Source organism: Chinchilla lanigera, unplaced genomic scaffold (assembly GCF_000276665.1).
Source record: "Chinchilla lanigera isolate Chin_1 unplaced genomic scaffold, ChiLan1.0 scaffold00042, whole genome shotgun sequence".
In the NCBI taxonomy this organism is placed as follows: domain Eukaryota; kingdom Metazoa; phylum Chordata; class Mammalia; order Rodentia; family Chinchillidae; genus Chinchilla; species Chinchilla lanigera.
In genome coordinates this window covers 9,129,114-9,145,252 of record NW_004955443.1, presented here as the reverse complement: position 1 = coordinate 9,145,252, position 16,139 = coordinate 9,129,114, and the positions used below count along the sequence as shown (strand labels likewise).

The 16,139-nt window shown below is 42.8% G+C and overlaps 1 protein-coding gene across 1 annotated transcript in view; it reads left to right on the top strand.

Annotated features, from left to right (window-relative positions):
- The window catches only part of Tbc1d1 (TBC1 (tre-2/USP6, BUB2, cdc16) domain family, member 1), a gene marked incomplete in the record, with an annotated part of 225,306 nt that overhangs the window by 125,365 nt on the left and 83,802 nt on the right, over positions 1-16,139 (top strand). Inside the window, 2 exon segments of the mRNA XM_013518063.1 lie at positions 4,155-4,246; positions 11,855-11,965. Of these exon segments, the coding sequence (XP_013373517.1) occupies positions 4,155-4,246; positions 11,855-11,965 (203 nt within the window).

Here is a 16,139-nt window from a genome sequence, read left to right as displayed (position 1 = left end):
CCCCAGAACTTTCTGATCTTTCCAAATTGTAATGTGTTGCACATTAACTTTCCTTTTCTATTTTACCTCAGTCCCTGGCAGCCACCATCCTACTTTCTGTTTCTGTGCATTGGACTGTTTTAGGTGCCCGTGTAATTGAAGTCACAGTATTTGTCCTCTCGTTTCTGGCTTATTGCACTTAGCATAATGTCTTCTAGGTGCAGTCATGTTGTGGCATGTGTTGGGCCTTCTTTTTAAAGGCAGAATAATATTCCATTATGTACATACCACATTTTGTTTGTCTATTCATCCATCGATGGACTTTGGGGTTATTTCCATCTTTTGGCAATTGTACATAACATGAATGCTGTGAATGTCCAAGTTTCTGCTTTTATTTCTTATGGGTATATACACAGACATGACATTGTTGGATCAAATGGAAATTACGTTTCATTTTATAAGAGCAGCCATATCATTCTACAACAGTTATGCTGTTTTACCATCCCATTGTCAATACAACACGCCGTTTCCTATTTCTCCATCTTTTCACCGACACTCCTCTTTTTTTCTTAGTGAGTGATAGCCATCCCAGTGGATGTGGAGTAGTATCTGATGTCCCTTTTAAAACAGCTGACATTTTAAGGTCCAGGAAGGTACATTTGTGGCATTACATTGCTCTTTAAAATGAACATGATTAATATTGTAGACTGCTTTTCAAGTTGTTTCTGTTTGCTGATATATGAAATATGTCTTGGAAAAAGAGAAGTTCCGCTTTAACTAGGGTCACAGTTGAGAGGATCATGGACCCTTTCCTTAGTGGTTGTCAAGATAAGGTAAATGATGACAGAAATGTCCCTTAAGAGTTTATTAAGAAGCCAGGAATGAATTTGGCCTTGAAGATAAAGTGGATGGTGATCTGCAGAGCTGGAATGCATCCAGAGTTCCACTTGATAAATTTCTCTTTGATCTGGCTGAGCTTTCAGGAAATTACAGTTGAAAGGTTTATTCAGGCTGGGGATTTTACTGCTGTAATTTTTGAAATAATCATTTAATTCATCTTTTCCATAACAAAAGTCAACCAAAGGAGAAAGCTCAATCAGTGTGAAAACCAGCCCTCAGATGGCCCCAGGAGAAGTCTGGGAAGGGCTGTGTCACCTACAGGACAGAAGCTAGAAGTATTTCGAAAAATATAGGTGGGACATTATCAGAGGCATTCTCAGTCAAGGATGTGCTAATTACTTTAAGGACAGTTTGGGAGTCCCTGCTGTCTGCTATATTGTTCTTAATAAGTAGGATGAAGTGATTTACTAAAATCCTCTCTAAGGATAGTTCTACCAGGAAGTTACCATCTGACCAAGAGCACCAGAGGGCCCGGTGATGTGGCCACAAGAAGAGAGACTTATACACTGTTTTTTCAACCACCGCATATCAGGCTGTTCCCCAGAGTCAGTGAAATAGAGTAACTACACCATCTGTGTCCATGACGCCAGACACAGTGTAGCCAAGGAGCGGGTGGTGCAGTCAGTTCTGTGCTTGAACTGTTCAACTAGATAATTATTGGTTCCACTTAGATTGTATTTTGCTTTTTGTAAAGGTTAGAGGAGCATTTGGGGGATTGATAAAATTAATTACACTTTCTCCAGAACAATCTAAGGTGAGGCTTTCTTTTGCTCTCAGAGCAAAGTCGTTCACCAGAGCTCTATGTAGTAAGATCTTTGCAGTGTGAGCAGCCTCGCCGAAAAAGGGGATTCCCTCGACTCTGGGTACCTTTGCTGATTAGTTCCTTGCTCCCCAGGCCCCTCCTTTGGCATCACATGGGTCCCTGTCAGGAGATGGCTTTAGCATGCACGCAGGAGTGATGATGAAGGTGGTGAGACCCGGGGGGTGGTCATCAGCCTTGAAATGGGGCAGGAAGGACCTGAGGAATTGAGACGTCGTGCGTCAGGCTGGGTCTGGTGGGATGATCCTTCCTACCTGGTAAATGAAGAAAAGGTACATTTATGATTTCACCTGAAGTTATCAAATGTTTACTTTTCTTTTTCACCTTTATTTTGGTGGGATTTAGGATTAAACCTATGACTTTTTTTGTTTGTTTGTTTGTTTTCTAGTACCGGAAATTGAACTCATGACCTTGCGCTTGCCAGGCAGGCGCTGGCCGCTGAACTAAATCCCCAGCCCCAAACCTAGGGCTTTTGTACTGGGCTACATCTCTAGCTCTTTCTTAAATGTTTAATTTGAAACTGGGTTCTGCTGAGTTACATAGGCTGAGCTCAAAGTTTCAACTCTCCTGTCTCATTCTTCCATAGTGCTAGGATTACTTGGTGCACCTCTATACTTGGCCAAATATACGCTTAATTTTGTTCTTCTTAGATGTCAGGATTTTTTTTCTCCTTCTGACTGTTTCACCAAACAATGTGGTTTTTCCAAAATATGATGTTTAGACTGTGTCAGAGACTTCGTATTTGGGGAGGATTTTTTTTAATGATTATTGAGTAATGTGTAAATCAAAAATTTAGACATTATTTTGCTTCAGTATTTTAGTAGTTGGTGGAGTAAAGCCTGGTACTTGCTTCCCTGGCTTTCTGTGAGCTGCCAGCAGGTGAGAGAGTATGCGTATTGCTCTCTGACCAACGCAGCTATCCTTCCTGACCTTCCTGCACCTTAACCCACCTCCGAATCCACTTCTGTATTGAAGTCACCTGTGTGTCAGATGACTTGGCTGTGGGAGTCAGGGGAGGCAGTGAAGTCCAAGAGTGGTGTCTGATGGCTGATGTGGTTCAGGATCTCACTTTGTCGCTTGTTTGGTTGATGACCTTGGACAGAATACTTGATTTTGCAGAACCTTGGTGTTTTCATCTCTCCATGAGGATTATTAAAAAAGTAGGCTTATGTCAGCAACTGTTTGAGGATGAAACGAGATAATAGAGTTCAGTCATTTAGAAACGATGGTTGTTTTTAGGGTGCCCTTTTTGAGGGTTTATCTTTGGTTAAAAAATGGGAGGGAAGAATGACTTCTGGAAGTGGATGTCACTGCAGGACTTGGCGTGGCAGTGTCTATTGCAGTGTGGACTGCTCTGCCTGCCGCTGCCTGGGAAGGGAGAACAGTGGCGGGGCAGGCCGGCTGCTGCTGGGCCCTCTGACCTTTGGCAGTTGCCCAGCTTCTGGACGTCAGCAAATTTGGCTGTAAAATAAAGGGTATATAGTTGCCAGGTCCCTACAGACAAGTCCTTGGCGTGGCAGGGTTTCCTCCCTGTTGTGACCCCCAGCCCTGCAGGTGTGTCCTCTCTGCTCTTGGGCCCTGAGCTGCCCCAGCCCCTGCTTGGGGTCCCACTCGGGAGGGCTGTGGTGGGAGGGTGCTGCCCTCAGACGAAGAGGAACCAGCAGCAGGTTCTTCCCCCCACGGCAGTTGGGTCAGCACATTCCTTCATTCTCAGTCTTTGCCTTATGTCACATTTATCTCTAGACAGCAAGAAAAGACAAAACAGGACCTGAACTATATCCATGTGGAGATGGAGCTCCTTCATTATCACATTCTGATGGGCACCACCGTTTACAGATGGATTTTATTTTTGTAACCTTCCTCAAAATTCTTTGTAATATTAATGAATTGGTCTTAAGATTTGATAAGCGTATGACGGTGAAAGGAGAATTGTTAGCTGCATGAATTATTTTTATGTGAAGGGAGCCTAACATACAGGAGAATAATGTGGGTCAATTTTTAAACTGTGTGAACACTAGTTATTTCTCCTTAAAAAGTTTTCTTGTTCACGTATAAATATTCATGAGAATTTGTCATTCTTTGAGAACATTCTGATCGTATCAAGGGTCTTAATGGGGAGGAAATAACTTGGAATCATGCAAACCTGAGGTGGCGTCCAGGTGGGTGGGCTTTGGAAATTCTGCCAGCTCTCTGGGCCTCAGTTCCTCGCTGTGGCAGAGGCCCAGCACCCTGTCTTACCAGGCCGTTGTAGGGAGCACACGAACTGGTGGGTTTCAGTGCATAATATCCACTTCACACATCAGCTCAGATAAACAGTGAAGATACCTCCATTGGCCAGAGGTCCTGGGACGGCCCGGGTGCACTGGTGAGGTGAAGGGACTGAGTGTGGAGGAGGCTGACAGTACCTCGGGACTTGTGAATAGTTTGCTCACATCTCTCTTCTCTTCTCTTACAGGAATGAACTCTTCCAAAACCAAATTAGAACTCCAAAAGCACCTGACGACGTTGACTAATCAGGAGCAGGCGACTATTTTTGAAGAGGTGCAGGTACGGTGCACAGTGTGTGCTTTTGAGCAGGAAAGGGAAGGCAGCAGCTGAGGGCGCTCCCTCCCCCCACACTGCAGAAAGCGACGTCACAGCCCACAGAGGCCCTGTCGCTGTACAGGTTAACACTGCGGGTTCCCGTTCCCGCCAGGTCTCGGCTCTCATCATCAGAGTGAGCAATGCAGAGGCGCCTTACTCATGAAAATATGTCAGACCCAGAGCAAGGAAACCACAAAGGGGAAAATAACCTCAGCTGGGACACAAAAGACCTGGACTGTGCTGCACACGCTGTCCTTTGTCCCCCAGGAGCCTCTGCCCCCTAGGAAGCAGCCCCTTCTTGCTAGGGATTTCAGCTTGCAGTGGGGGAGTCACATGAGACACCAGAATCCATTTGGGGCTAGGCATGAACTCAGTTCTTCCACCTTCCTCTTTTACTTTTTTTCAACTTTCAGTTTGGAAAATAACTTTATATCATGTTACATACTTAAGAGTCCGGTAACACACCAAAATTAAACAAAGAAAAAAGCACCCACCACCACCGTGAACAGGTCCATCAACTTTCTGCATTAGGCTTCCGAACCAGCCCTGGTGCTTGTGTTGAGGCTCTGTGTATCTGGGGGAACCGTGCCATGGGTGCTGGCATGCCTGGCGTCTGCTCATCACGAATCTTTAATAAGATCATCACAAATTTCATGTCTGCTTTAGTTAAGGGGAATTTTATGTGGTTTTCTGGTACTTCTCTAGGAAATTGAGCATATGAGAGTAAAAAATAAATCTGTCTGTTTTTGAGGGATGGAGTGCTGGTGACCAGCAGGTTCTACATATAAGGGAGTGCCTAAACAAAACAAGGCTGGCAGCTTCGTAGTTCCCTCTGCCCCCTCACTGGGGAAGACCTCTAACGACAGCCCCAAGATCTGTTTTCTTTTGGAGTAAAAAATTAAAGGATTATCCTTTTGTCTTTAGCCTCATGTTAGAGTACTTCTTTCATTCCTTTGTTCTAGTGTAGTAGGGCTGGGAGATATTTGTAGAAAGCAAGCATAGGAGGATTTTTAAAAATTTCACAAATAGAATGAGCAGTGGTGGCAGACCTAAGACACGCGTGGCGCAGTGGGTTGTGTGTTATCACTGAGTGCTCTGGAAGGTTCACTGTCATTGGACTCGCGGGTAATTTTCACAATTTACCGTTGATTTTATGTTCTCTTACTTTTTGAACCAACTCTGCACTCAGTGCTTTGTGTTTTCTTAAAGGTGGTCCTCTTGCACACGGTAACAGGATTTGTACTTGAGATCCGGAGTGGCCAAGTTGCTTCTGACTGTTCATGCATTTACAGTCGAAGCCGACATGCTGGGTGCCGATCCCACGTGGTGTGGAGCAGTTGACTGACTGAGGGGAGCGTCCTCCTGGCAGGCGGAGAGATGCACGCCCTTCCCTGCTGTGGGTTTGCCCTGGCAGTCAGCGCCGTGTAACTTGCCGCTCGCAGCATGGTGCTGGGGCTGGGCACACCCCGGTGTGGTGCAAGGAGGAATCCTAATAGCTAGGATTCTCAGAGTCTCTCTCTTCCATGGAGGTCTTTTAAGACCTTTAACACACATGGCAAAGAAACTTCAGAACAGAGCTGATGACAAAGTTTGCTTTAAAAAAAAAAAGCAGTTAATATCCTAGGGCTCAATGTATTGTTTTGGACATCTGTTTTATTTTTTTTCTGATGCAAACAGAAGTAACACCGTTCACTGGCTTTGAGCACTTTGTCCTCCGACATAAGTTGCCTCTTCAGTGAGTGATTCACACTGGACACCCATCTTTAGTGGTACTGACGAGTAATGAGTCGCTGATAGACCTGCTGAATTATTCCCTCAACGACCAAGCTTGGCTTTCCTAAGATACTTTCTAAGCCAGGACAGCGGTTTCTTTGCAGGTAGCCCTGCAAGCTAATGCATTCGAAAGGTACATTTTTTTTAATTTTAAAGAGGAAAAAATACAAAATTTCAAAACAAGACAATAGGAGAGTAACAATGGCTAATACATTACGTACTGTTATCTTTAAATTAGTTACTTCAGGTACAGATATCAGCATTTAATTGTTCAAATGATATTAGCACAAACCTTTCTTTTCAATGAACTAAGAGAAATTAGTAGTATAACTATCTTCACTAATATACATCATCCCAGTTTCTCTTTCCTTTTGAAATTTCTTCCCATTTTACAGTATCTGTTGTACATTTTGGATCTTATTTAGTCTTCCACCTTCTCATACTAGGGAAACAATACGATGTTTACACATACGCACCTGGTTTATTTCACTTATGAGTATGGTCATCAGTTGCATCCGTTTACCTATAGATGTCTCCAGTGTATGCTTCTTTATGTCTGAGTAGTACTCCATTGTATAAAAAGACCACATCTTTTTTATCCATTCCCGTTGATGGGCATTTGGGTTGTTTCCAGGATTTAGCTATTACAAATTGTGCTGCTATAAACATGGGTGCACATACATCGCTGTGGTATGCTGTTTTTAATTCTTCTGGGAAGATACCCAGAAGCAGAATAGCTGGGTCAAATGGGACCTCTAAGCCTAGTTTTTTGAGGAATCTCCACACTGATTTCCACCAAGAGTGAGGAGTTCCGTATTCCCCACAGCCCCTTTAGCATTTGTTATTGGTTGCTTTCTTGGTAGTAGCCATTCTTTCTGGAGTGAGATGGAATCTCAGTGTTGTTTTAATTTGTATATCTTGAATGACAAGTGATTTTAAACATTTTTTCATATATTTATTTGCTGTTTGTATTTCTTCATCTGAGAAGTGTGTATTCATCTTAGATACCCATTTTTGGATTGGGTCTTTACATTTGGGAGGTTTTTTTTTGAGTTCTTTATATGTTCTCAGTAGTAATTCTTTGAGGAACAGCTGGCAAACATTTTTTTGTACACTGGGTTGTCTCTTCACTCTGCTGATGGTTTCTTTTGCTGTGGAAAAGCTTTTTAATCAGATGAGATCCCAGATGTTGATCCTTTGGGATAGTTCCTGTGTGATCGGGGTTTTATTCATAAAGTCTTTGCCTACATCAGTGTCTTCAAGAGTTTTACTTGTTCTGTCTTCCAGCAGACTTAATGTTTCTGTTTTAATATTCAGATCTTTGATCCATTTTGAGTTTAATTTAGTACATGATGAAAGATATGGGTCCAGTTTTAATCTTCGGTGTGTGCAGAGCGAGTTTTTCCAGCACCATTTACTGAAGAGGATGTCTTTCTTCCAGTGAATGTGTTTGGCACTGTTGTCAAAGATAAGGTAGCTGATGAGTATGTCTGGAGTTGTTTCTGCATCTTCTAATGAAAGCCACATATTTTAAAGAGGCCATAAAGGAAAACATGGCTTGCTGTTTTATGAGTTCTCTTATAATAGAATGGTAAATATTTTTCTTTGCATTCTTTCCTGGAGGGTAATTTGTTTCTGAAAAACTCCCCTAAGGCAAATTCTTATAAGGCAAATGTAATTGCTATGGAAATTAATGGTATGTGATCACTTAAAAAGTTATGAAAACATACCATAGTCAGTGTTTTTGTAGATGAATGTTTAATGCAAAAAAAATAAAAAAATAAATCTGACACATAGCCATAGGGAAAAAGAAATTGTGAACCGTGCCAGAGAAGGTGACCACCGACCTGGGCACCTTAAGGACGTGGCCCGAGGTGTGGCCCTGGTTAGCCCTCTTTTCCTAAGCAGACTCGTGACACTGCAGAACCACCTTTTCATTTGTGTGTTACTGGAAGTGCGTAATTCCCACACATGCCTGGCCGGGCGTCCGTCATGTATGAGATGGCATTGCTGGGTCTTGCTCTCCTCTCCCGCTGCACTCCTGCTGGCCCTGGGTGCCAAGTCCATGCTGTCGTCCTTGGCACATAGAACCACTTTCAAACTGAAGTGAGGCCAGTTTAAAAAAAAATTTAAAGTCTGACTCTCCTAATCAGAATGAGTGTATTTCAGAGAATAATTTAGTGAAATCTCGAGCAAATAAATCAAGTAGATTTGTACTGTGTTGGCATTAGTAATTCATTAAATAGCGTGACTTCACAGGATATAGGTTAAGAAGATCCTTTTCTTCACTTTCTGAAGGCAGTGTATCAACTTGGTTCCCTGGTTTAGAAGTTATTCTTATGTACAACATGGTTAGAATTTAAAAAAAAAAAAAAAGATACCAGAATGTCGTGTACAAGTGAGCACTGTCTTTTTGAGTAGCTTCCTGGGAACGTCATAGACTTGCAGCTTTCTGATAGTCATCGTCAGTGCTGTAAATTTATTTTTCAGCTGCCTTTACACTTCTTGATGCACCCCTTATGGAAACAAGGTTAATGAACATAGCAAACTTGGTTTTGTTCCCTTGGAAAGGCAGTTGTTCTGGAATTTTTAAAATTGAATTATAATATACCTATAGAAAAGCACACAAATCAAGTTCAGTGATTTTTTAATTTTTTTTTCTTTTTTCAGTACCGGGAATTGAAGTTTTAATTTTTTTTTTTTTTTTTTTTTGAGTCAAGGTCTGGTTAAGTCACTCATTTCCCATTGCCCAGCTTGGGCTTGAAGTTTTGATCCTCTTGCGTCAGCCTCTCAGAGTTCTGGTATTACCGACATACACTCCATGCTGAGCCTAGTTCAGTAAATTCTTATGAGGTTAGGATACCTGTGTTCCCAGCACCAAGGTTAAGAAACAGAGCCTCTCTAGTGTGAGGAATCCACCTTACGGCTACCCCTGTGAACTCCATCCCGACTTCTGACGTAATTTTGAACAGACCAGTTCATTTTTGACTACAAAGTGATGTTGCACAACTTAATTTACCATTATTTTCCTTTGATTTGTCTCTGATTAACAAACAAATGCTTATAAAACTAAGTCAACTTTAAGAAATAAAGATATACCACTGTTGATGGCAAAGTCACCCAGGTGAGTTAGGGTATAAACTCTCATCATGTTTCAGAATTATTTTGAGGAAAACTTTCCTGACCTTATGCCACCACGGTGTTGTGCCCCTTTAGCGACTTCCCCTTGTATAAGGAGCTCTGGCGCACAGACTCTGGTTTGTGGCCTCAGTTTTTAATGGGTACCAACTATGGTACTCGGTCAGTTCACTGGCTGCCTTGGTGAATAGTTTCTTCCATGTGTATTTTGAGGGACAGTGTATTAGCACCCTTCGTGTCTTGCATGCGTACTTGATGAAGTAAACATCACGAAGAATATTGTTGAGCAAACACACATTCCTGTGGACGTACCTCCAAGGTTTAAAAACAAACAGGAGAGGAAGGCAGGTACTGCTCTGGCAGAAGCTCCATTTTTAAAGCAGTTGTTCTGTTAATGTTTGTTTGCTGGGGATAAAACGCAGGGCCTTGTGCATGCTAGGCAAGCACTCCTGCCACTGAGCTACACCTGTTACTTCTGAGCAGTTGTTTAAGGTTTACAGAAAAGTTAGGCAGAAAGTAGAGTTCTCCTGTAACTTTCCACTGCCCTTTCCTCCACACTTTCCCCAGTTGCTAATACAACCTCTTACATTAGTGTACGTTTGTTACACTTGATGAGCTGCTACGTAATGTTGGACATTGCTACGTAATGGACACCTGCTACGTAATGTTTTTGGACACCTGCTACGTAATGTTTTTTTTTTTTTTTTGGTTTTTCTCCGGTACTGGGAACCGAACTCACGACCTTGCGCTTGCCAGGCAGGCGCTTTTGCTGCTGAGCTAAATCCCCAGCCCCCTGCTACGTAATGTTTACCAGTCCACAGTTGACTTCAGGGTCCTTGTAGGAGCTTGGGAACTACACAGTATGTTATGTATCCACCATGCAGAATAGTTTGACTGCTCTGCCTGTTCATCCCTTCTTCCCTCTAGCCTCTGGTAACCACTGATCTTTTTACCATTTCTGTAGTTCTGCCTTTTCCAGGAAGTCAGTTTAGTTGAAAACACAGTATGCAGCTTTTTGAAGTTGGCTTCTTTCACTTAGTAATAAGCACTTAAGGTTCCCTCTTGTCTTTTCATACTTTATTTAGTGCTGAATAATATCGCATATGTGGGTATACCACAGTTGGTTTATCCACTCACCTGTTGAAGAACATCTTGATTGCTTCTCAGTTTTGCCAGTTATGGGTAAAGCTGTTGTAAATGACCAAGTGCAGGGTCATGTGTGCACGTGGGTTTTCAGCTCATTTGGGTGACTGCCAGGGATTTCTGGCTTGTGTGGTGAGAGCCAGAAGCTCTTGCATTGTTTTCACAGTGGCTGTACGATTTTCTGTTCCCACCAGCAATGGGTGAACGAGAGCTGCTGTGGTATTGTGGACCTGCAGACTCAGAATGCCCATTACCTTCTTGAGCTCTCCCTTAAGTTGAAATGTGATTCTCCTTTTTTGAAGATCTAATGGAAATCCACTCTAAAAAAAATTGTTTTGCCTGTGACATGAAATTTTGTGACATCAGCATCCATGGCCTAGAATTTAGGTTGAAAAAGTCTGCTCAACCTGTAAACCATTTGAAAGAGCAGGGAGTCCTCAATGAGAACATGCCCTCCTAATAGTAAACTGTGTTTTCCTTGAGTAACAGGAAAAACATGACTTTTAAATGGTCCTTTAAGAGAAGGGCTGGTCAGAGGGTTTGGTTAAGGTTGCCTTTTACTGTTTGTGACATGAAGGGTTACACCGCTGTTCCTCACCTGGCCAGGAAAGATGGTTTGCCACCTGGAACAGTGACCAGCTTGCTGCAGCCGGCCCCTGTGTTAAAGGGCAGGCTCAAGTTTAGAGTTAAGGAGGGAGGAGGACCGGGGCAGTGGGTTAGTTACTTCAGAAGTTTGTAGACTAGATGCTTTGTGTGTCTGCAGAGTCGTTTGTTATGTTTCCTTCACATTCCCACGGAATGCTGTGTTAAATTAGATGGTCTTATAAACATGGACTTTGATATTTCAAATCCTGCAAATTTGGAAGCTGGAGTTTATTTGTGCACATCCTCATCTTAACGGGGGACCTGGTTTTGGTCAGCAGCTAGAACATACTTGTCTTGATTCCTAGTCCAGAGTGCTTTGCCACTGCCCTGTGAAAAATTAAAAGGCATAGAGAGGATTTAAAGAAGAGAGGAAGTGGGTGAGGGAGGAGGAGGACAGAGAGAGAGAGCAAGAGGGAGACCCAGCTGTGAAATTTTGTATCAAAGTGCATGCCTCGGGCATTCCACAGAGTCCTTCCTGGTGAACACATGGGACAGGTGAAAGCCCAGCCTGCGCCCCGTCCTCTCCTCCTTTCCAGTTTGCTGACCTTGAGAGCTGATAAGATGTGTGCTCCTTATGGCTCCCTTCTTCTGTGTGTTTATATAGATTTTAATTCTTGTTTTTAAAAACTGTTCATTAAATGTTTTCACTGCTTTCGTCTGACATCAGAGTTTTATTTTAGATAAAAAGATCAATCCAGTTTCCTTTTTAAAAAAATCATCTTTCCTGTTAGGATCGTTGGTGCCCCCTAGTGAGAGGATCGAGTAAAAGGTGCCGCTGTAGTTAGTGAATGGAACCTCAGAGCCTCTCTGGTTTAGCAATTTTGTTGACAATTAAAAAGATACGTAACATTTCTTGTATTTTATTTTTAAAAGAAATTGAGGCCAAGAAATGAGCAGCGGGAGAATGAACTGATTATTTCTTTTCTGAGATGTCTATATGAAGAGAAGCAAAAAGAACACGTCCATGTTGGAGAGGTGAAGCAGGTATGGCACATTTTTCTCTTAAAACTTTTTACTAGGACACCCACTGTGTGCACAGTCCCGAGGGTTTTCTGAAGCACTGAAGCACTTTTCCTCGTGTTTTATTCTGTCAGTTATTTATTATTTATTTAGTCAGGGTCTTGCTATGTAGTTCAGGCTGGCCTTGAACTCACTGTGTAGCCCAGGCTGGCCTCAAACTCATGGCCGTCCTCCTGTCTCAGCCTCCAAGTGTGGGGATTACAGGCGTGGGGCACCGCACCCGGCTTCATGTTTCATTTCCATTTGTTGCACATATAAGGAACATTTAGGAGTGTTAAGATTATGGTTGAAGAAGGTAAAGTTACTTTCTTTCTTTGTTTTTGGGTACAGGGAATCAAACTCAGGATCTCACGTTTGCCAGGCAGGCACTGTGCCACTGAGCTAGATCCCTAGCCCGGTTGAAAAAGATGAGAAGAGAGTCTGTCTGCACCATAAATGGTTGGCGCAGTTGCTTTTCTCAGAAATGGCACAGAGCTCCGTGACTCGCGGAGAACCAGTCTCTGTCACCTCACCTTTCTCCCTGGAGAGTTGGGAATGACATTCTGTTTTTGTCTTTGAAACTATGTAAAAATACCTGGAAGTTCTTTGAAATGCAGATGTTACGTTAAAGTAGGGTTGTGTTGCAGACAAGTTAGATACAGGGTTAGAGAGCTTGGCTTAGGCCTTACTGTGCTTTCCCTCCTGTCTTCTGTCCAGAAGCTGAGTTAGCTTTGCTGTTTGTGGGATGATATGTCGGAAGCTGGGGCTCCTGGCAGGTGCCTGCCTTTCGTTTTTGAGTTTGTTCAGGTGCCACACGGACCGTCTTCTCTGGACTCCCTGTAATTGCTGAAGATAACTTCAGAGAGTCAGTGAAGGGTACTCAGGTTCCTTAATTTTCCAAAACGGGGCTGCTCTTCTCTCGTTTTCTTACACCTGTTCAGAATGCTTATTCCGAAGGGACAGACACTAGTGCTCGGTGCTGTGCCTCTCCCCCTAGAGGGCCGCACTGTCTGCACTCAGAGCCCTTTTAATTGGGTGCACACTTGGAAACTGCCTTCTAGTCGGCTTTGGCAATCCTGCATCTTTCTGAACTCAGAGCTCATGTACAACATTGTGTGTGTGTGGTGGGGGGCTTGGGGGTGTGTGGGTGTGGGAATTTCCCCTGGTAATTGATCCCAGAGTGTTTGCACTGAGCTATATTCTCAGCCCCTTTGTATTTATTTTGAGATAGGATCTCACTGGATTCCCCTTGCAGAGCTCAATCGTGATCCTCCTGCTTCAGCTTCCGAAAGTACTGGGATTACAGATGTGCTCTGCTCATTGACCAACCCAGGGCCCCGTAGCAGTGACCCTGACACCCCTGCATCACTTGTATCCGGCTTTTGGCCTTGGTGTGCTCGTTTCTTTCCCTCCCCAGCCTTGCCCTGTGAGCCAGTGTTGGGGTTCTGCACCCTCCCATGCACATGCAATAGAGCCGTTGAGCCTTAAATTTTCTGGGATTATTTCTGTTTCCCTTTTCACCCTTTCCCCCCTATTTGTGCTATTGATAGCCTTTTCCTTGTTGTGACTTTTTTCCTGAGTTCGTCTGACTTGTTCTGACAGGAAATTTATAATTTTGAAATACTTTTTAACTGGTAGGGAGAGGAATGAAGCATTTATGGTAGGTGGAAAGTTGTCTTGTACTGCACATTGTGAGCATTCATGGGAGTGGAAAGTTTTGACCTGAGTCCGTACTCATTTTTTGGATCACGATAGTATCTTTCTGAACTGGACAGAGATCAGGCCGGTGGAGCAGTGTATTTAATATTTTTTCCACTTCAAGACACTGGAGAGTTTAATGTTAAAAGAGACTCATATCTGCTCCACGTCCACTATGAGGAAGCATCGTGTGGTCCAGAGGCTTATGTCTGCATCTGTAAAGAAATTGCTGCAACCCCCAGGTGTGGCTGGTGACCCTCAGCTGGACACTCAGATGGGTTCTGAGCAGAATAGCAGCTGCTCTAAAATGAGTCAAATGAAGCTTTAAGATTCACTAGTGGAATTCCGCTCATATTTTCTGATGGCAGATAATTTGACCATTGCTTTTTGTTGCACCTAAATATTCTGATAGCCTTTGGCAGTGTGTTGTGATGTGACCTGGACAGGCAGACCCATAGCTTCCAAAGGGACGGAGGACACTGAGCCCCTGCATCAGTGCCCTGCACCAATCAGTGGAGGCGTGGATGTGCTTTCACCTGAGAGTGCTGAGAGCTGTCAGAGGAGTTGATTTTCATCAGTGAGAAAACACTGAACAAACCCTCAGATCTTGATAAATAAAAAGGGGCTGAGAATATAGCTCAGTGCAAACACTCTGGGATCAATTACCAGGGGAAATTCCCACACCTACACACCCCTAAGCCCCCCACCACACACACACAATGTTGTACATGAGCTCTGAGAGTTCAGAAAGATGCAGGATTGCCAAAGCCGACTAGAAGGCAGTTTCCAAGTGTGCACCCAATTAAAAGGGAAAGGGAATCAGTTTGGGCAAAGACGCGTAAGTTGAGTTACACTTACCTTTATACACGTATATGCATTAAAGAGTGTGAAGTGTTAGTGGGCTTATCATTTCTACTTGTATTCACAGAGTTGGTCCAAAAATTGTTAAATCAACTGACTCTTAATGAATGTTTGCCATGTACCAGACACAATTCTCATTGGCCTACACGAATTACTCAGTTCATGCTATGACAGCATTTTGAGCTGGGTAGTACTGAATGAGGTGTGATTAGAAAAAATACGGTATTTAAAATTTATCATGGTAAAAGACAAAAGCCATTAATCCCCACTAAAGTACTCCCCCTCTGTTAGAGCACACTTATCCTATCATTCTTGCTGTTTCATGAAGCAGTTCTGGAAGTTCTCTTTCATAAGTGTCTTTTGTTGTGCTGTTCTGGCCACCTCGGTGTCCGGAATTGATTCAAAATGCTTATATTCCTGGGCCAGGGATATAGGTCATTGGCACAAGCGCCAGCCTGGCAAGTGCAAGGTCCTGAGTTCGACTCCTGGTACAAAAAAAAATGTTTATATTCATGGTCATTTTGACTTTGGGGAAGAACCAGTAGTGGTATGGTGCCAGAGCTGGTGCTTAGGTGGAGGAGGACAGACCCTGTCTACACAAGCGTGCCTTTCACTTGGATGCAGCAGCATTCCCCGTATTTATGGTCACACCTTAGGAAGACATTCATGAAAGAGGCCTTCCAGACTGCTTTGGAAAGTGCAAGGACAATGGGATAAGCATATTCGAAGGGAGGGGGAATATTTTGAAGGGGGGTAGTGGTAATTTGTCCTACTGTAACAATTTTAATTTAAACATTCACTGTATTGTTTGATCATATCTTGACTCTATTTTAGAGATGAGGAAATGGGCCTAGAAGTCAGACAGTTCACAAAGAACAGCCAAACTAATTTGTCTGAGGTTCAAGTACATTAGTTTAATCATGTATTTCTTAGGAATTTTAACGATATTTAATGCTATAAAAATATTGATTAGTCTAGATTGACTTTCTAATAGATATAATTCCCCCCCCATTTTATTATGAAAAATTTCCAACAGGAAAGTTGAAAGGATTAGATCATAGCATTTACATTTTTCCAAGATTTTAGTTTTTAACCATTGTATTAAGCTTGCTTTATCATATGTACTATTCCACTTTTTTTCTTGTGATGTAGAGATTGAACCCAAGGCCTTCACACTGAGCTACATTCCCAGCCCCATTTTATTTTGAGACAGGGTCACACTCAGTTGCCCATGCTGGACTCAAACTTGCAGTCCTCCTGCCTTGGCTTCCCAGAATGCTGGGATTGCAGTCAGGCATCACCTTGCTCAAGTTCACCTTACTATTCTCACCTTTCAAAGTAAGTTTCTTATAAACTCTATACCTAGACATGTCTTGCTGAGTAGAATATAGTGTTTAGCTTTTGGGAGATAAAATTGTGATGTAGCATGTTATACAGACCTAGTGTGTCATTTGCTGAGTTTTGAGGACTGGTGTATCAGGTTATGCTATTACCCTGTCAATATGGAATATCTCCATTGTACGCCCAAGAAAGGATCCCCAGATCCCTTTTCTTTTCTTTTCTTTTCTTTTTTTTTTTTTTTTTTTTTTTTTTTTTTTTT